The sequence below is a fragment of the Trematomus bernacchii genome, unplaced genomic scaffold (assembly GCF_902827165.1).
Source record: "Trematomus bernacchii unplaced genomic scaffold, fTreBer1.1, whole genome shotgun sequence".
Lineage (NCBI taxonomy): Eukaryota > Metazoa > Chordata > Actinopteri > Perciformes > Nototheniidae > Trematomus > Trematomus bernacchii.
The window spans coordinates 7,320,149-7,340,593 of record NW_022987851.1 but is presented as its reverse complement, the minus strand read 5'-3'; the positions used below and the strand labels follow the sequence as shown (position 1 = coordinate 7,340,593).

The following is a 20,445-nucleotide window of genomic DNA, read 5'->3' as shown; positions in this document are numbered from 1 at the left end:
GGGTATCGACTCAAGACTGCCAAGACAGCTGCTGGGACACACACGTTTTTAATTGGATGTACAACAGTCAGTACTTACAGCATGTTTCACAAAGTAATGTGCTAACACAGTATTTATGGATACTGACTCTCATACTGCAAAACATGCACGTCCAACACCTGCCAGAGAGCTCATTGATTGGAGATATTATTGAGTCTTTTTATGGTTGTCTGACTCCATCGAACACGGTTCCTTGTCATTTACAGTTTTTTTTTTCATTTCAAACCTTTATTTATCCAGGTGTATCCCATTGAGATCATTGATCTCTTTTTCAAGGGAGACCTGCTCAAGTAGGTTCCACATGAAACATAAAAACATAAACAGAACAACAAAAAGGACATCATACAGCGTCATTACAGGGATTACAATTTACATAACTATCCACATGAACAGGTACCAACAGCTTCCGATTGAGTAGCATCCAACCGAGCTTTAAAAACATTTAGTGGCACCAGATTGCTCAGTTTCCATTTCAATTGCAGACTATTCCAAGACAGTGGAGCTGCGCATCTAAATGGTATCTTCCCTAAGACAGTCCTAGCAAACCTTAAGTTTGGGTTAAGGTCAAGGCTGTTTGAAAATCACGGAGGCTGACAAATAGAGCACAAATATATTACAAAAGTATTAAATAAGCAAACTAAAAGTTTGCTTCAGAAGTGGTTTCAGAAGGACAAATTGCAAAGTTGTAATGGTTAAGGGAACTACTATTTTAGTGGGTCCAATGTTCCTGTTACTGATAAATAGCATCTTCATGTTATGCATTTCTGCTTTTCATAGTTGGAAGGCATACCCTATTTTAAGCCCCTGGTGCATAGTCAGTCAGTGTGCAAATATAAACAATGACTTGCCTGAGTAATCCCATTTGTGTGGTTTGAAAAGCCAATTCATTATTAAATATACAATGAAATGTTCTTGCTCTACTGATTTGAAACCTCCTGGCATGCCTGCGCCTACATTAGAGGTCCTCAGTGTATTATCACGCAGAAACAGGAGAAAAAGGCTCAGTGCATTACAGGATCAACTTGACTCAGACTGACAACTGGTGTAAACAGTCTGCACTCAGTATTCCTGCTTTATCTGTAATCATGTTTTCTTTGCCTTTAGCTTTAACAGGATGGCTGAGTGACAATCAAAATCTCCTTATGCATATCAGTTATCAGAAAGTGCCAAACTCACAAGGGTCCCCCATACAGCCTCCTTTTGTGCAAACTGTGTGTGTGTGCGTGTGCGTGTGCGTGTGCGTGTGCGTGCGCGTGTGTATGTGTGTATGTGTGTGTGTGTGGTCAAGACTTTCAGCATGATGTTGATACAAACAATGCTGCCTGCATACACACACAGAAAAAGACACATACACACAATTTGTGTAAAGTTTGAGCAACAACGCCTCCAAAGTATAATTTTGGATTAGGTGCTGGGGGTGTTTAGGTGCCTGCATCCACTGAATAATTGGAATGTGCAGAGCGGGAGAAATAAGGTGGTGTCAAGCCTTCATATCTCCCTGAAGGAGATGATAATGAAATGGTTTGCGTGCTGATGGTGAAGTAAATAGTAAATAGCTCTGAGGCAAGCATAACAAGAATGATCTCCTGTCTGGAAAAGGATAAAGGCAGGAGGAGATTTATTCCTACTCCAACTTTAGCTTTTCTGGTTTAGTATTACATTTAAGTATACACTCCAGGTTCGTTTCCCAACTACTGCATTATATATGGCAGGGAGGCAAATGGGGGCATCACATCTTTCTTTGTCAGCCCTATTGCTGCAGAAGCTGCCCGGTGGGTGTACATTGGAGTCGGTGCCTGGCCGAGCACCTGTCCCTGTCAGGGAGAGGTCTATGCTGAGGCTCCCCAGGAGGGGTTTCACCCGCTACGCCAAGCAGTGGGCGAAGAGGTCTTAGAAACATATAGCGAGCAAAAATGTATGTCAGCAACTTCTTTCCAAGCCAACAAACCAAAGTAGCTCACATGATGAAATTAAAAGCCACAGGGAACCAATGTATGCACCCCCTGTTCACACAGTCTTGGCCACCTACCTACTGTAAGGTACAAGCACGTGCAAGAAACCACACAAGTGCAATATGAGGTGGAGCTTGTATTGTCTGCCAAGTGTCTGATGTCAATCTGACAATTTATGGGAATCTAAATTGAGAATTTGTAGTCTTTACAAAATAAATGAGTTAAAGAGTACTGCAATAGTAATCTGTTGTGTAGAAACTGTGCCATGGAATAAAAGGCACGTTTCCTTTCCAACCAAAACATTATTTTCTCTACTTAGCACACCTTCACCCACACAGAGAGGGAGTCATTAAAATCAGCTGTGTTTGAAATGAAAACCACCAGACTCTAACATGGCACAGGAATTGTTATGTGTGCCTTTTAAAGGAACTTTGTTGGCAAATGATCTCAGATCACCAAAACTCAAGAAAATCCCACTGGGTGGTCTCTAACCATTTCCCATTTTTCTACAGGATATCCATTTAAAACATTAAGTAGGATACATTTTGTGCATTTACTACATTTACCTTACTGTATGTATAAAACAATAATTAAGTACTGAAATTCTTTTAAAATGTTTTGCCTTATGTTAACACTTAACAATACTTGCCCTATTTTAACACTTAACAATACTTCATTTTACAGAACATGTGTTAGTACTATAAACCTTTGTTTGCCAAAGAGGTTATTTTCTCCAATGATCCAAAATCCAATAGATTAATCCCTTGGCTTTTTTCTCGAGGGAACCAGTGCTATGCTAACTTCAGGATTAGTCTACAAAAACAAGTCATCCCTGAAGCACTCCATTTGCACGCAGTCAGAGAGAGATGCATTCGGGTTCAGCTATTAACAGCTGTTCTTTTAGCCCCTGCAGACCTACAACAGACACATGTGTCAGTCTGGGTGGGAAGGTCATGAGGGATCATTGTCTGCTCGCTGCACGTTCTATCTCTGCTGGTTGTTGGGGTTGTCTATCTATTAGACCGTAATATTACCAAAAGGCCAAAGTATCAGATCCTGAAGGGCTGTGAAAACATCTGCTACTATATGCAACACCTAGTTTTTGGTTATTTAATTAATTGAAAATGAGTTTGAAATATGCACCACCACACCAAAGTATTGACTTTCATGATAATGGTGTTTTATAAGGTAGCAAACAGGTCATTTAGCTGAGATCAGAGAAGACACTCCAATGTAGAAAAGTTCTTAAACCTTAAAAGGGGCCCTATTGTGCTTTTTAGGGTTTTCCCTTTCCTTTAGTGTGTTATATAGGTTTTTGTGCATGTAAATGGTCGGCAGAGGCTAAAATCCCAAAGTTTCTCTCTCATACACATTCCTCCACCCTGCCTGAAACCCCTCCATTGGACTCCTTTGTTTACTTCCATTTCATAATGACATCACTATGTAACACTCTTGCTTCTATTGGCTGGCGCTCCAACATATTGTAAGTGATAGGCTAAGGGGAGGGTCATCTCTAAGCGGTTGACCAATCACAACAGAGCCGAACCAGCTAAAAAATCAGAGCGGACTGGGCTCTGGTTTCAGACAGAGGGTGAAAAGAGGTGCTGCAGCACAGGCAGTATGAGAAAAATATAGAGCTTTTTGAACATTAAAGCATGGAGACATGTCACAGTAGAGACACTACATACAAATGTGAACCTGGAAATTAGCATAATAAAGCCAATGCAATAAAATAACCCACATATGAACCGGCAAGAAGAATATTAAATGCCAGCAGGACATACATTTGAAGTAAACAGTAAAGAGGAGGCCATGGACAATAACAAACATAAAAGAGACTATGGTAATTGTTATTTCCTATTGCTAATAGTGATCAAAGCATACAGCCTAATAGCCTTTCACGCTTTCGTTTCTGTCTTCTCAAAGCGATACAAACAAATAAAGTAATGCACATATAAACACAAAACACTATGTAGTTGCTGCTCAATATTTCGTTTTTGCTTATGTTAACAGTGAACTACTTTTTACAACAGGGACATGACATATGTTTCCATTTTATTGTTTAAAAAAACTAAAGCTTTTGGCATGCAAGACTGTTAAGTTTAACAGGCTGTCCAGGTATTGTACAGTAGCATGCACGGACAGCTGCTTTCCTCAGAATACCTGCCATGTTCCCAGCGGCAGACCATCTGCACATTAACGTTCACACCCTTACAGTTTCCACTCTGACTTTTGGGTACCATAGGTTTGGGGAAACTTGTCTTTTCTTGCAGAGATAATTGCTGTTTGATATTGTCTCTGCATCCGGGAAATTTCTTTAGTGGTAAGACATGAGAAAGCTTGTTCAGCAGGACTTCACTCGTGTATTTATAGTCTTGTGTCAGTTGCCTGTACATTTTTCTCTGGTTTTGAAGGTATGATTATGAGCCACTTTAAAGATGGGCGGCCCTGTGCGTGTGCAGTATATCCTGGATGGGGATGAATCAAGGGGGAACCCATAAACCCTGTCATTATGTCTCACCTGGATTTCCACTCAATCTGATATAAACAGATGTCGAAAGTACTTAACCACAATAAGGCTGATTTTAATCAAGAGCCTTTACACACTAGATCAAAAGCCTTCTTTGAAATACAGATTTTTTTTTAATAGTGTTTTCATCCATTAAAAAAGGTGTAGATTATTCTGAATTGAGCTGTTTGTATGTGCTTTTGCTGTGAGAGACAGTTTTGTCAAGCACACAGTGGGCAGAGGAGCATTTGCCTGGGCTCAATTGAATCTCATTAACGAAGCCACTTAGCGCTGTGGGAATGTCATGCAAAGTTCAAGTAGAATCGAGCAGTCAGTGGGAGTGTAAAAGCCCCCTTAGGGAGGCCTGTGTCGCTCCTTGTGGCTCTTATTTTATTTATATGTTCACACATATGCAACTGTGAAAATATTTCCTTTGTTTGTAACTCTAGCAAATCAACCAACATAATGCCAATACGTAAAGTGCTCCTATTTGTGAATTGTTTCGTATTTTGAATTTCCGAGAAGTAAACCGAGTAGCTATTATAGACAATAAAGTCATAAAATAAAAATACACTTTACATAAATCTACATAATAGGTAGGTCTAAATCTGGATTAGTCCACTTAAATCCAGGTAACTTCATACTGTGTGGCGTAGAAGGCTGGAGCCCAGCAGCCAGTGGTTTACCTTTCAGTTAATGGGCCGTAGCTCTTTGAAGCTCACAGTTTGTCTGCTTCACAAACCTTATCTGATTACTGGACTGGTAGAACAGGGCCTGAGTTCCTGGCTGCAAACCTCAGGCTACTAGATCTGATTACTCTTCCTGTTGGGGACCCAGTGCAGGCAGCCAAAACCATCTTTGTTTGGTTTCTCTGTGGGGAGAAATGCTGGCAGCTGCAAGCCTCTTGATGCAGCACTCATTGTTCTGGCTGTGCTCTCAGGACAGATTAAAGCATAAAAGTTGTCTGTCCTTTGCTTGCTCTTTGGGGAAATATTATTTCAACCTCAGAGATGGCTGCTCTGAGAACCACACATCCCAAGGCTTTGTCTAAAAAGACTATTTCCTTTTTAGAACAAGTCTTATCTTGTTATTATAGAGCAGTAAATGCCATAGCAGAATGCATACAAATATGCAACATCACCTGAGGCTTATAATGATATCATGCAGAATTATAAACATATTTTTTTTTTATCAGTTATTGTGCCTGGCAGTACTGTCGACAGTGAACCACTTTTTTCCTGCTCTTGTATTTTGTTAGATAACATAATCATCCGGCAGTTACGTCCGTACAGATTTATTTTGTTCAAAGCATTCACTGCTCAGTTCTACATCATTCCCCCCTTCACTTAGCCTTACACTGCGAGATGAGAAACATGAGATGAGTGTTGTTTTGTAGGTATGCAGAGTTTCATTGTCATGGAAACCACAACTCTGCCCATGGCCATCAGCATTCACTTAATTTATTCATTATGTGGTCACATGGTTGCTTTCAAAAGCACAAGGTGTATACTGCTCAAAAGTGGCTTGTTCCCATTACTAATCACAGCAATAATGTATTTGCTCAAGTGTGAGAATGTATGCATATCGTAAGTTATAACGTCCTCTTTATATTGCTTTCAGCTTGTTGCTGCTTTTTCTCTAATGGACTATGACTGACTCCCTGCTGTTCAAATCCAGAAATAGTCTCTATTTGATTGCAGGTCTTACAGCACTCACTAAACCAGATACTGTATATGCAACAGAGGTCCAGGTCCTTAAGCAACCATTTCACAGCCGCCTGACATAGTGGAAAACAGCCTCTGAAAGGGTTAAATAGAATAATAGTGGGTGAGTTTGGCTGCAGTGGAATCTCAGCTCTTAGGAACACTAATTGCACTCAGGCAGGCCTGGGCTGGCACATGGAGCCCTACATCCCCCAGACCTCCTGTCAGGCCTCCTGTCTGCCTCTCAGACCCATCACTTTCAAAGTGATCCCCACCAACAGGCTCCTCCACAACAAAACCAGTGAATTCAAGTCTGCCTTCAGGTCGCTTTTTTGCCTTGTAAGACTTGATGAATGAATACTGATGTAGAAATCCTCCCAACACATAATTTCAGGAAGTTAGAAAGTGTTGTTTAAGGGTTCTAATTACAGTGTGGACTATCTGCTGGTGTTTTGATGGAAACATTCTTTCAATTTCTCCTGTAATCAGAGGTAAACCTACAGAGTATGCTAGCTATTACAGATTTAACTCAGCAATTACAACAGACATTCACATATCCGTTTGTGAAACAGATAAAGTTGGTCCTCCTGTGTGCTTTAAACATCGCCTTCATGCCGTCCTCTGTTGTTTCCCCAGCTCCCATCTTCTACTTTGGCAACACAGACTACCACGTGGATGAGAGTGACGGCTACGTGGAGGTGCAGGTATGGAGGACGGGGACGGATCTTTCCAAAGGAGGAACCGTGACAGTGCGTTCCAGAAAGACAGATCCCGTCTCCGCTGAGGGTACGTGTCTCTGCGAGGTGCCTTTCTATGACAGCTTTGGCTAGTTAGTGCTTAGATAAATGTAAACTACAGAAAATGCTAGACTTAAATCATCAACCTGTCACTCTTTGTTTTCCTGAGCTCAAGGGTTCATAGTGATGTTAAAGCTGGATATGTTGGTTAGTTGAACTGGGGAAAGTAAACATTGTTTTAGATTAGAAGGAATGAAGTCGAGGCTTATTCTGTTTGGCCCTCACTTTCTGGGCATCCGTCGTACTTGTATGTGCTTTGGACCCAAGACCAGTCACTATCTCCTCGAGCTTTCCCCACAGTCCCCATTATCTTCTGCCCCGAGGCAGTCTTTTCCCCGCGCACATATTCTTACCATCTCTGCTCTTGTCTGCTTCTTAACTGTTAATATAACTAGCAACTAATCATATGCAGCATGGTAGAAATGCATGCCAACAGTTATACACATATCTGGGTCATAAGTACATGAAAAAACCCTGCGGGCAAAGGGTGAGCGCTCAATACTCAGACTCTTCAAAGAATGGCAAATGAATAACCTGTTTGCGCTCAGGGAGATATCCAGTTTCAGTTATCCACCCTCTCTTTTAATCACGGAACAAATTCCGACTGTTCATGGCTTTTGACCACGAGATAGAAGGCGTTATTTTGTCAGAATGCAGGATGTTTCCTTTCATCTTGCCCGCTGCCTGACACTTGCAAATGAATTATGGAGTAACATGAGAACTGCTGTAGAATAAGATCAAATGCGGAGTCCATTTGTGTTATATCCACTATATCCCATAAGCACTATGTTATCGGAAACATTCCTGACCTATTTTGTGTTGTGGAGCAGCTGGTGTGGATTACGTTGGGATCAGCCGGAATCTGGACTTTGCACCAGGGGTCACCATGCAGACGTTCCGTGTGACCGTCCTGGATGACCTGGGCCAGCCGGTGCTGGAGGGGCCCGAGAAGTTTGAATTGGTACTCCGAATGCCCATGAACGGGATCCTCGGGGAGCCAAGCAAGACTACCATACTCATCAATGACTCAGTCTCAGACTGTGAGTAAACAGCTTGGTTGGTTTGTAAGCGATTAAAGACGATAATGCTACATTTCCGATGGTAATTTATGGATTGAATTATGTTCTTCTAGTGCCAAAGGTGCAGTTCCGTGATGCTGTGTATGTGTGCAATGAGAACTCGGGGCAGATCTCAGCTACTGTATACCGTAGTGGAGACATCAGCTACAAGTCCACAGTGCGCTGTTACAGCAGACAGGGGACAGCCCAGGTCATGATGGACTTCAATGAGAGGCCCAACACAGATGATTCCATAATCACCTTTTTACCAGGTGGTGTAAACAAACATAATACACCTGCATTTGCATAATTTATGTTTAACAAGAAGACACATTTAGACATTCAATATATTTTTCACTTTTCCTTTATCAGGAGAGATTGAAAAGACTTGTGTACTGGTGCTAGTTGATGATACAGAACATGAGGAGGAAGAAGAGCTACGTCTTGTGCTGGGAAGCCCCAAGAGTGAATCTCCATTTGGAGCATCTATTGGAAGTCAGAATGAAACGCTCATCAAGATAAAAGACGATGGAGACAGTAAGGATGCTTGGTTTTGTTGTACTGTACTTAAAAAAGTTATTTTTAATTGCCACCAACCAGGTGCAGAATATTTATATTATCATAACATTAAACTCTGGTACCCTAAAGGGGCCAGAGTTTAATGTGCCACCCAGTTTTGAGCTATCCCAATGTCATACTTTTATTTTTTATAAATGTTTGGTCAGTGTTGCTATTTTTCCAGATATACGACAGTACCTTTTTATTAATCTTAAGGCAACAAATTCAGAAAGTGACATACACAGGGGCTTTCATATGTGGTATGCTGAAATGTAAGAGTTACTAGCATTTTTTAAACTATGCTTTCTCAGAGGCGATTATTAGGTTTGGAGAGACCAAATTCAGTGTGAATGAGCCAAAGGAAAGTGGCCAAGTGTCTGTGGTGAGGATCCCAGTGCTGCGTGTAGGAGACCACTCCAAGGTGTCTGTTGTCCGAGTTCACACCAAGGATGGATCTGCCACCTCTGGGGAGGACTACCATCCCATCTCGGAGGGTAAATAATAAAGCTAGGCACTTTAATCGTAATAGCATGTTCTTTGTGAGTAAAGATTTGATCAACTATCTCCTCTGTTTGCAGAACTCGTGTTCAAACAGGGTATCACTGAGCAATATGTGGAGGTGGAGATTTTATATGATATTGTCAGAGAAATGAGGGAAGCATTCACTGTGCACCTGAAGCCTGATGAAAACATGGTGGCAGAGACAAAGGTGAACATTGAGCCAAATTAACATATAATTTAACTGCCAAGTGTGTAACTACCTTCTCCATTAACATCCTCTTGATTGCCCCTGCTTGTCAATCAACAGATGAGCAAAGCCATAATCTATATCGAGGAGACCAACAGCATGGCGGATGTCACCTTCCCCTCGGTGCCCAGAGTGGTTTCTCTGTTGCATTACGACGACATCGACAGGAGTAGGGACTCTTCACCTGTGGCCGGATACCCCGTCATTTGTGTGACTGTAGGTCCAAAGTGATAGCCCAATAACTACTTGGGGGGCATACATTTCAGTCATTTCAACTGCAAATTATTTATTTCACAAGACTTTATGTCACGCCAGCTGGCAGTAAATACTGTTAATGAGGTAGCATTTAGCAGAAGTGCAGACGTTGCTCAATTATCAGCTACCTTGAAGGCTCATCAGGAGAATACAGAATGACTTTGGCTGCTGCAGTGATTTTTGGATACATTTTTACTCACAAGCCCAATGTATTCTTTCCATTTCCCAGGCCTGTAACCCCAAGTTCCCAGACTATGACAAAACAGGCTCCATCTGTGTAAGCGAGAACATCAACAACACCCTGACTCATTATCGTTGGCTGGTCAGCGCCCCCACCGGCTCAGATGGCGTAACCAGCTCTATGAGGGAAGTTGACTTCAATACCTTCTTCACCTCGTCAAAGCTTATCACTCTGGATTCAGTCTATTTTCAGGCTGGTTCCAGGGTGCAGTGCGCTGCCAGAGGCGTGAACTCTAACGGGGATGAAGGTCTAGAGCTCAGTAGCCCCATAGTGTCCATCAGCATGGATGATGGTGAGTGCAACTTATTTTCTAGCTTGAAATGTGTAGTCAATGGATATGGCTCAACGCGATAAGCAGTTGTTGGCAGCGTTTTCCCTCCCACAGCAGTACTTGCTGTCCTTGCTCCGACAAAACGTTGACACATAAAATCGTTTTCTGTGTAGAAGTGTTAGGGAAACAAAACGTTTGATGTTTGTTTGTGTATGCCGTGGTTGCAGGAATGTGCCAGCCGCGTGTTGCCGGCACAGTGGGGGCCGAGCCCTTCTCTGCCAAGCTGCGATACACTGGAATGGAAGAAACAGATCACCCAAATCTCATTAAACTGACTGTCACCATGCCCCACATTGATGGTAAGCACAGCAGATCAAATCATTTTCATCAGTGAAATTATAAAAAGACAGGTTGTTGGTTTGAAACCACTCTTGAGCTGGGAGGCTCTATTTGTCACTCATCAATCAATATTTTACTGTTACTTTCCCTAAGTTGTAAATCTTACATTCCAATGCTTCCACTTCCTGACTTCTTCATGTGTGTCCTGCCTCAGGTATGTTGCCTGTAGTTTCCACCCGAGCCCTGTCTAACTTTGAGCTGACACTGAGCCCCGACGGTACCCGCGTTGGAAACCATCGCTGCTCCAATTTGTTGGACTACACTGAGGTCAAGACTCGATACGGCTTCCTTAGTGAAGCCACTAAAAATCCAGAAGTGATCGGCGAGACGTCCTCCTACCAATACAGCCCTTCCCTCAGGGGATCCAGTACACTACGATTCTACCGAAACCTCAACCTGGAGGCTTGTCTGTGGGAGTTCACCAGCTACTACGACATGTCTGAGCTGCTCAGCGACTGTGGAGGCACCATTGGGACTGATGGACAGGTAAGCAGCCCTACCTTTGAGCTTTAGCTCACCTCTAACCCTTTTTTGTCATCTCAAGACATGAGGAGCAAGGAGGCAGTTCAATAAAGCTTCAGACCACCTTGAGGATAGGAATATAAACTCAGCAGTTACTGGTCCATTCTAGTCTTGCCAATTTTCATTTCAAAATCCTCCCAGATTTTCAGTGCTAATTAATCATTTACAGGCTTATTAAAACCCTGCTTGCCCACTTGGTTTTCCTTAAGTGATCCTAAAGTAAATACAAGCCTGTAGAGAAGTCATCCATTAGTGTCCAGGGACCTGTGTTAACCTCTGTAGTAATGACTAACCTGACAGTCTGCTCCACCCAGCTTCCACTTATTTGTCTTCTTAAAGTGGCAAGTCAATAACCAGCAGCCTCATACAAATCTGTATTCCTCGGTTTCGCTATGTGTACAATGTGTGTACAATCAGTAAAATGCAGTGCTGGAAAGAGGACATCTTCAAGCCCTCTGTTCTGTCCGGCGCACAAACCTTCGGCCTTCAATATTTGCATTCACCCTGGAAACCCACCGTTAGTTGACTTGCTGTTAATTAAGGGAGGGTGTTGATAAAGAAGGGCAGTAAGAGTGCATAGAGACCATCATGGTGAAAACCTCCAGTACACTCCCTTCTGAGGATTATTAATTAAAGCCCTACAGTACAGCAATGGCACATTTTGGCTCTCAAGTTACTGTATATAAGATTGTATACATTTTTTTATAATAACTGCCAGTTTGTCATTTAACATGGCTTAAGGTAAATGTAATAACAAAAGGCATCACCCAGGTCATAACAGACCTTCCCAACAAGTGGAACTGTGTAGCCTATAGCCATGTGATGTAAATGAGAATGTGACAGTAATAAACGTGTCTTGACAAGTAAGCAGACAGTTGCCAGTTTAATAACATGTACCCTGAGGTTAAAAACATAATGCAGAAAGTTTGCATTACATGGTAAGCACAGCACCCAGGTCTTCATTGATTAGTGGCCAAATTAATCAGAGATAATCGAATAACATATAACAGAAAAGCAGGTTTTGCAAATGAGGAGTAGTTTTGAAATCCTGAAGAACAAACAACCCAGGGAAAAAAAAAAGACGTCTGTCCCCATTGTCTATAAATATGTATGTATACATTCAGCTCTTATACATCTCTTTATGTGAGTGTAGTGTTGCTATGGTTACTGAACAGAGCAAAAGACTGTGCATAGATGCATACACAGGGGCATCACAGGTTCACTTTCAGGATATGGGAGGCAGGACCAATTGGGGTTGGGGAAAACAGGGTGCCTTTGTTTGTGGGTGCTCCTGTGACCCGAGTGCTCCTCTAAGTGGGCAGGCTGCCTGAGAGAAGACAGCTCTGTGAGGGCCGGGGGCCAGTGTCATGTCACAGTGTAGGGCTTAGTGCCCAGCTTAACAGGACCAAAGGAATCTATTAAGGCCCAGCAGGATGTGTCAGGAGGCCAAATCACTTGCCTGAGCCCTCAGCGCCCAGAGGCGTAGGCACGTCTCCACATGAACACAGAGCCAGTGCAGGCAGGTACCGCTCACAGGTCAGAGGAAAGTGCAGATACCGGAGAACAGGACTCTCACCAATTGAAATCCTTTGACCGTTTTAAGACAGCGCTTTGAAAAAAGGAAAGTTCGAAGCAATGTAAAATCCCAAACAAATGTTATTGTAGTGCGGTATTTTGCAATGTTAGTAGATAACTGCTGTACAATATGTTGTGGACACATTTTATTTGCAATTTGACATGAAAAGAAAGCTAAAAGATAAACATGTCAGTACTTAATTTGTAATGGATTAAGTCAATTACCACTTAGAGATTACATTCAATCTTATACATTTTAGAACAACAGCTGAATTTACTAATGCCTGATGTTACCATTATAGGAATGATATCCCAGGAAAGTTTCCCATCACATGTGTTGTCAAGTTTGAACAACAAAACTTTCTTAAATCAGCCCTAATGGTAGAATATATTGTTTGTTATCTTCAGAGGGATTGTATATGTACTTTATTCAGGGATGTTTAACTCCCATTACCCCTAAGAAAAGGCTAAATTAATCTGTGAAGTATGATTTTAAGGCTTTGCTCTCACACAACATATTGGTTGTTCCTGCAGGTGTTGAATTTGGTCCAGTCCTATGTGACTCTACGAGTCCCGCTCTACGTCTCCTATGTCTTCCACTCCCCTGTTGGAGCAGGAGGATGGCAGCACTTTGACTTGCAGTCAGAGATGAAGCTCACGTTTGTGTACGACACTGCCATCTTATGGAGGGATGGTATCGGCAGCCCACCAGAAGCTGAACTACAAGGTACAAGTAGCTTGCCATTTTAAATGAGGAAATATAAAAAAATATGTCATGTTCACTTTTAAATTAGTTAAGTTGCCGATTTAAATCTGTCTGTGATTGTCTTTGCAGGTGCCCTGTACCCAACCAGTATGCGTATAAATGGACAGGGACGACTAGTAGTCAACTTCCGCACTGAGGCTCGATTCAGAGGCCTGTTTGTTTTTGCACATCCAGGTAGAGTATGTCATTTAAAAAGGGGTTTAACTGCAGTGTTTAAAGTATTAATTAGATTGTGCTTTATAGCATGTCATATTCATTTTCAAAAAGATAAAAGGCAACAGGTTTCTTGGTGTAGAATATTTTGAGTGTAAGGGTGGGTTTACTCAGCTTCTATATTCATGCTTCATCTGTGACCATTCATTTAAAGATGGAATGCATTTGTTGTCACATTCATCATTAGTTCCTGATGGTGCAGTCATTTACCTTGCAACTGAGCATGCCACATATGCTTTAACGGATGTATTTCTCGATCAGCTTCACCTCTAACCTCTATGGTCATGTGTCCGGACCACCCTGGTATAACCTATAACCTCAGTCTTGTGAGGAATGAGCCGACCTACAACCAGCCTATCCAGCAGTGGACATTTGTTTCTGATTTTGCTGTAAGTAGACATTTTGTTTTACCAGTTTGAATATTTTTACACCTGATTCTTACTAAACAAAGTTTTCCTTCTCAGGTGCGCGACTACTCTGGCACGTACACGTTGAAGCTGATCCCCTGCACATCTCCCCCGAACCTGGAATATAACATCCCTCCTGTCTGCAACCCCAGAGAGCCCCTTACCTTCGACATGGACATCCGCTTCCAGCAGGTGACTCCTCCTCGTCTAAAATTAGATAGGGAAAAACAGGATTTATTTATTGAATTGTGTGAGGGAAAATTACAATTTGAGAGCTACTGAGATACCAATACCTTGTTAAAAAAGGAAATTGCCTTTTAAAACCCCTGAGATGTATGTTTTAACCACCCACCCCCCGACCTATTAACTTCAGAATAACATAGCAGTCGTGTTCGCTTAAAGTTACACAAGATGTTTCCAACTCCATTACTCTAAACAAAATGCCCAAAATACAAACTGTCTTTCTTCAAAGTGATAAAACACAAATCAAGTAAAGCAATGGATTCCAAAAATAACCCAAAGGTATTTAACTTACCGGCCAAAGTGTTGGGAATCATTAAATCCGGCCTTGGCTTGATTTCCAGTCCTTTGCCCCATAGCTCTGCTTCTCAAATCACACTGATTTCCTGTTGAATTTGGATGATTGAGGCACAGCCATTGAAATTAGCTATGAGCTGTTTTTACCCCTCCAAACTAAATGTTGCTCAACTTTATTCTTGTAGTCCTACACTCCACAACACATTTCCTTCCTTACCACCCCAAACAATTATCTTCCCTTTGCTCCCCAGGCCACGCCCCCTACACCTGTGATTCTGGAGAAACAGATCACTTGACCAGTGTGGTCTATATAGACAAATCCTTTAAAGCAAGAGTGACCTTGATTCATATAACATGTATATATATCTCAGTCTAAACATATATTGTTTCAGCTACACAAAATAAATCATGAACTTAACAACATGTTTTTATTAGGTGCAGTGGAGTCTGCACTACTTGTTCAAATACTGAGCATTTAAAGGCCTTCCTATGAAACTTAGAGGGTTGGCTGACAGGAATAAATGAAATAAGGAGAATTGGTTAATAACAAAAAGACCTGACATCATGATTGAATTTATCAATTTATGCGTACTCCAATATTCATTGCTTCCTGTAAAGCACATCTCTAGACTCCTATTAAGCCATTTATTTTCTTGCCTCTATCTGTTTTCCTGGCACACTCCAACTAATTAAGTGCTCGTAAAACTGCAACTCTTCTCCGTTACGCATACAGGAACAGATCTCTAATCAACATCGTTATTTTAATATATTCAGAGGCACATGGAGAGCCATGTGTCCAGCTACACATTATGATGCCAAAATCTAACCACCCAAACAAATAATTAATGCTCTCAGCCCAGATATACTAACAAATTGGCGTCAAAGTTTATCAAAGACCAAAGTCTTAAAATATATTTTACTGTCTTACCAAAAAATGTAAGATGAAACAAAAACAAAAGTATCCCACGGACAAAGATGGAAGAAAGAAGCGTTGCTTGGCTTTGTCTCTAACATGGCTTGTGTGTGTGTTTGTGCTTCTAGGTTAGCGACCCGGTGGCTGCTGAGTTCAGTCTGAACACACAGATGATCTTACTCTCAAAGCGGACGCTCTGGCTTTCCGACGGCTCCATGGGCTTTGGACAGGAGAGTGATACTGCCTTCTCCCAGGGTAAGGCATAACATGTAGTCATAAAATACTTTTGATAGCTTATGGATTATAAAACACATAAACAAAAAGTAGTAAAAACGACTGAAAATGCATTACACTGCTCCTTGGACGTGTAGATCATTCTACAGATCAAACTAGAATCCCTGTGTGATAAATGTTCCCTATCTGACCAAACAGCATACATTTGAAGGAAAATGAGGCGTCCGTGAAGTGTCCTTTTGACCACTTTCATGTCTTTTCTACAAACAATGAGCTGGATTTTATTTTTTCCAACAACATCTTGAATGTCTTTGAAAAATCCTTCAAGCTGCTGTCCAAGTTAGTGTGGAAAGCTCCTCTTGCCAAGAATGAGAGAGTCGTTTTTGCTGGCGTTTGAATGTTATTCTCAAAGTAGAACTTGCTCCAGTACAACTTTTAATATACAGGCTTTTTGCAGTGATAACATTTCGTATTTATCTTTCCTTTAGGTGATACAATTTACGGCCGAGTGATGGTGGATCCAGTGCAGAACTTGGGCGACTCCTTTATCTGTAACATAGAGAAAGTGTTCCTGTGTACTGGAGCGGATGGATATGTCCCTAAATACAACCCCGGCAACTTTGAGTTTGGCTGTCTGGCGGATGCTCCCTCTCTTCTCTATAGATTCAAGATAATTGTAAGTATAAACATTATATCTCATCATTTCACACAGGCTTTGTGTCCATTTTAATCTAAATATTCACTCCTGTTTCACCCTTCACCCCAGGACAAGGCCCAGCCAGAGACCCAGGCCCTCTCATTTGGTAATGTAGCTTTCAACACCTTCCTTGCGGTGGATGACCCCGGCGCTTTAGCTCTAGTGAGACAACCTGGGTCAGATGGTTTCAGAATAGATTCCTCAGCTCTCTTCCAGGTCAGTATGAATGTTAAGCGCTACAAACACATTCAGCACACACACACCCGCGTCCTTATTCTCAAATCCTTAATGCATCCTAGTTTGTGTTATGTTTGTGCTGGAATTTACATTTTTGGCATCCTGCTGTGTAAAGAGCAAGTGAAAAGAGCAAGATAAAAAGTATGTATACTGTTCAAGGGTCATAGAAAGTAACCTTAAAAAATGTTTGTTTTTCTCTGACTTTTCACTTTGTTTTCTTATCAAGGCGAGAGAGAAAAGGTCAATGACCTGACAATCTGCGTGGAAACCTTTTTGCAATTCAGCAATCCAGTAGAAACTAAAAAAACAAACATAGCACAGATTGTAAAGGGAGCTAAGTAACGCTAAAGAGCTTATAGAAGCTTTAGATATTTATAACACAATGAGATTAAATGAGATTGAAATAAACAAATAAAAACATTACACACATACTGAGCACACTAATTATGGCTCAGGTGTTTAACTTATATTTTGACAGTGATGGAAAGGGTATTATTTAAAAAGATTAGTTTTTTCCAATGGCTGAAAAGGTTTTGTTCTTCAACTCTATTCTACAGTAACTGCACAAGGCACACATTGAGTTTGAGGTGGCATCATAAGTTGGCTAGATATAAACTAGTACGGAAAAAATGCCACAACAAACATGGACACTCTTTATTGAAGGCAAGCATCACTGACCGCAGCTGCATTTTGAACAGTGGTAAAAGTATATCATGGTGTTTTTCTTTTATTAGTTAAAGGTGGGGTATGTAATTTATTTCAGAAACACTTTTTGTTATATTCCATGGAATGCTCTTAACATCCCGATAGCAATGAATATATTAAATGCTTTGACAATAAATACATAAAAAAATGTCATCTGTGGAAGCCGTGGCGCTGTAAAAAGCACGACCAATCATCTGAGCCGGCCCGGTTAAAATAACTGGATGGCCTACCTGCCTGTCAGCCTTCCATCTGTGCACAAACTTATCTCGTGCCCTCATTGGTCATGTGCGCGTTCGTGTGTGTTGGAGGAGGGGCTCTGTAAGGACGTGGCAGATTTTTTCCGGTTGTGTATTTTCAAATTGAAGCGCACTTGAGCTGGTTTCTCCAAAATTACATACCCCACCTTTAAGGATAAAGAAAACAACAGATTTTCTGAAAATCGAAAATATAATATTTTCTAACTATAACTGTTACTCTCTTCAGGTGTCTGCAGGGAGGGAATGGTTTATTCACACCATCTACACTGTCCGTTCTCGGAATAACGCTAACCGTGGCATAGGTAAGAGAAGCCTTGAGTACCATGTAATGAGCCAGCAAACAAGCCTACTTCCAAAGGGTCAACATCGAGCAAGAAGATCAGCCAACGATGTGCCAGACGTAATAGAAGACATTGGTCAGAGTAACAACCGCGGCACCAACATCCTCCACATCGCGCTGGATCGCAGCAGCCAGCAGAGGACGAGCCCAGAGAGAGAGATCTTCACCAAAGGGATCATCCCGCGTGAACTCAACCAGAAGGACAACAGTGATGACGGACTAGTGTTGATCATCGGGGTCTTTGTGGGGCTGCTCCTCACGGTGCTCATCATTATCGTGGTGGTGCTACTGGTGCGGTCCAAGCGAGTGAAGAAAGATGTACCGAAGAAGTCCAGCAGCGCAGAGCCCATGATGACACAAGCCATCAGTGACAGCTCAGAGGTCTAACAGACTGATGATAGAGAGTTACCGTTAATATTTTTCTTTTGCAAGTGCCTCACATTTAGATAAAAGATTGAAGATTGTGTGTGAAGCAACACAAACTACAAGAGCTTTGATTCTATTCAGAAATCTACTTGAAATACTGCATCACTTCCACAACTGGGAAATGGTTGGGACACTCACTTATTTGAGACGGACTTTGTTAGCGGCTGTTTTAAGGTTCTAATGGAGTTTTCAGCACTCACTTATTGATTTGCTTTTTTATGCCACTTGATCCCAAAAAGGTGTTTTTACGTTTCCAAAGGTGCTACAGAAGATGCCTCTTAACTTGGATGGCAATTGGTGTTTTACTGAGCAGGTCAAGAGATGGTGGATATAACAAATAATGCAGTTGTTAACGGCAGGCTTTAGATGTTTGATTTTCTGCATCAAGACACTGTCCACAGTCTGCTTACACTGGTTCAACCTGTCTGTTCTTATAGAGAATGATTTGTCCTTAGATTCAGTGCGTGCCTAAGAAATCACATCATTTTGAGGTTTTATGTTGTACGTTATGATTTGTCCTGTGTGATGATCAGTAAGACATCAAAGTGAAAAACAATGTTTCACATTTGTTTGTTGTGTTCATGATTTAGCATGCATTTAATTTTGTTTTGTTTTTTTATCGTAAAAATAAGTCAAAATGCTGATTTGAATGGAGTTGTTGCAAATGTGTCTAATCTACTGTATTTCCATTAGTGTGTTTTTTACACTGTATCCCCTGAACAACAGTATTTATCAATGGCCACATTTTAACTCCCCTCTAATATTTAGTATTATCTTTCAAACTTATAATTGACACTTGGCACTAAATCAAAAAAGAAAAGTAAAACTGTTAGAGTCTGTAGTAATGATTTGACTTTCAAGACAGCTGGTCTGCAATGTACAGTGTACTATAATAGCGGTTCCAGATCCACTTTCTCCAACAGGAACCATTTCCACTCTAAACTATTACATTTTTAAATCCATTTAAACAACACAATTAGCCAATATACTTAAAGGGAATTAAATGTTTTACCTTGACTCATCATACATTCAGAACTGCTGTCCTCCCCCCTATCAATCACTTTGAAATGTATCTATTTATTTTGTGTGCTTGTCATTTAGCGCAGAAACAAATCATAATATCCTTACCTCTCCCTTTATGATTTAGTTTGAACCTATTGTTCTCAAATTCTAATTGTAATGTAATTCAGATTTCAATGTACAATAAACATATACAGGTTATGTATACGTTTTAGTTTTCCAGATGCAGGCACAGGATTGCCAAACAATCTGATTACCTCATACTACTGTATATCCTTTGATAGACTCTAATCACTACTCTATAAATGTCAAGTTTATTTGCAATTTTATTTTGAAATTGAATACAATGCTATGCAACCTGTGAAATCATACCTTCATGAAATGTTTACCCCAAGTATGATTCTTTTCAGTGCACATTTTACATTTGCTTGCGTATCTAGGTTTGACACTGTATCAATGTACTGCGGTTCTTTTATTCCACTCTAATGCTTTGAGTGCATCCTGAGTTTTTTTATGCACATGTATGTATGTATATACTTATGTATTACCTATAAATATACCATTTGGATGTATTGGGAATGGTTACTGTTAAAACAAATGCATAATGTATGTGATGTAAGTATTTGTAACATAGACCAGAAGCACAGCATGGTCTGCAAATAAAATAATTTTTCAAGAAGTTTTGTTTTTTGATTAAACACATGTTTTAGCTTGAAGCTTCTTTGAACAATTATCCCATTTATTTGTAATAGATGTAAAGCTTTTCCTTAAAACATTGTTAAAAAAAAAGGCTGTATAGAAATCTATAAATATACCTATACCTTAAACCCCCCAAAATGGAAATCCCACACCATATCATGTACCTAGATCTGTATTATTTCCATGGTGCAAAAAGGTAAAGAACAATCAGAAATGCAATAATCAATATGACTGATGACTGTTGATTTTCAACAATTATTACTTAATCAAACAGCAACTGTTCTGTAAATATCATCTGCATCATGTGACTATCTACTTAACAGACAGTATTGTTTAGAATGTTTATAACGTTTTTAGCTACATCCTT

At 40.8% G+C, this 20,445-nt stretch overlaps 1 protein-coding gene across 1 annotated transcript in view; it reads left to right on the top strand.

The window, feature by feature from the left end:
- The window catches only part of frem2b (FRAS1 related extracellular matrix 2b), a 53,502-nt gene extending 33,444 nt beyond the window's left edge, over positions 1-20,058 (top strand). Inside the window, 18 exon segments of the mRNA XM_034113168.1 lie at positions 6,840-6,989; positions 7,831-8,040; positions 8,133-8,330; positions 8,431-8,595; positions 8,928-9,110; positions 9,195-9,325; positions 9,425-9,580; positions 9,849-10,152; positions 10,359-10,490; positions 10,685-11,016; positions 13,162-13,354; positions 13,463-13,567; positions 13,868-13,995; positions 14,071-14,205; positions 15,592-15,718; positions 16,186-16,373; positions 16,464-16,610; positions 17,820-20,058. Of these exon segments, the coding sequence (XP_033969059.1) occupies positions 6,840-6,989; positions 7,831-8,040; positions 8,133-8,330; positions 8,431-8,595; positions 8,928-9,110; positions 9,195-9,325; positions 9,425-9,580; positions 9,849-10,152; positions 10,359-10,490; positions 10,685-11,016; positions 13,162-13,354; positions 13,463-13,567; positions 13,868-13,995; positions 14,071-14,205; positions 15,592-15,718; positions 16,186-16,373; positions 16,464-16,610; positions 17,820-18,320 (3,485 nt within the window). The 3' untranslated portion in view covers positions 18,321-20,058.
- Positions 20,059-20,445: the final 387 nt, after the last annotated feature.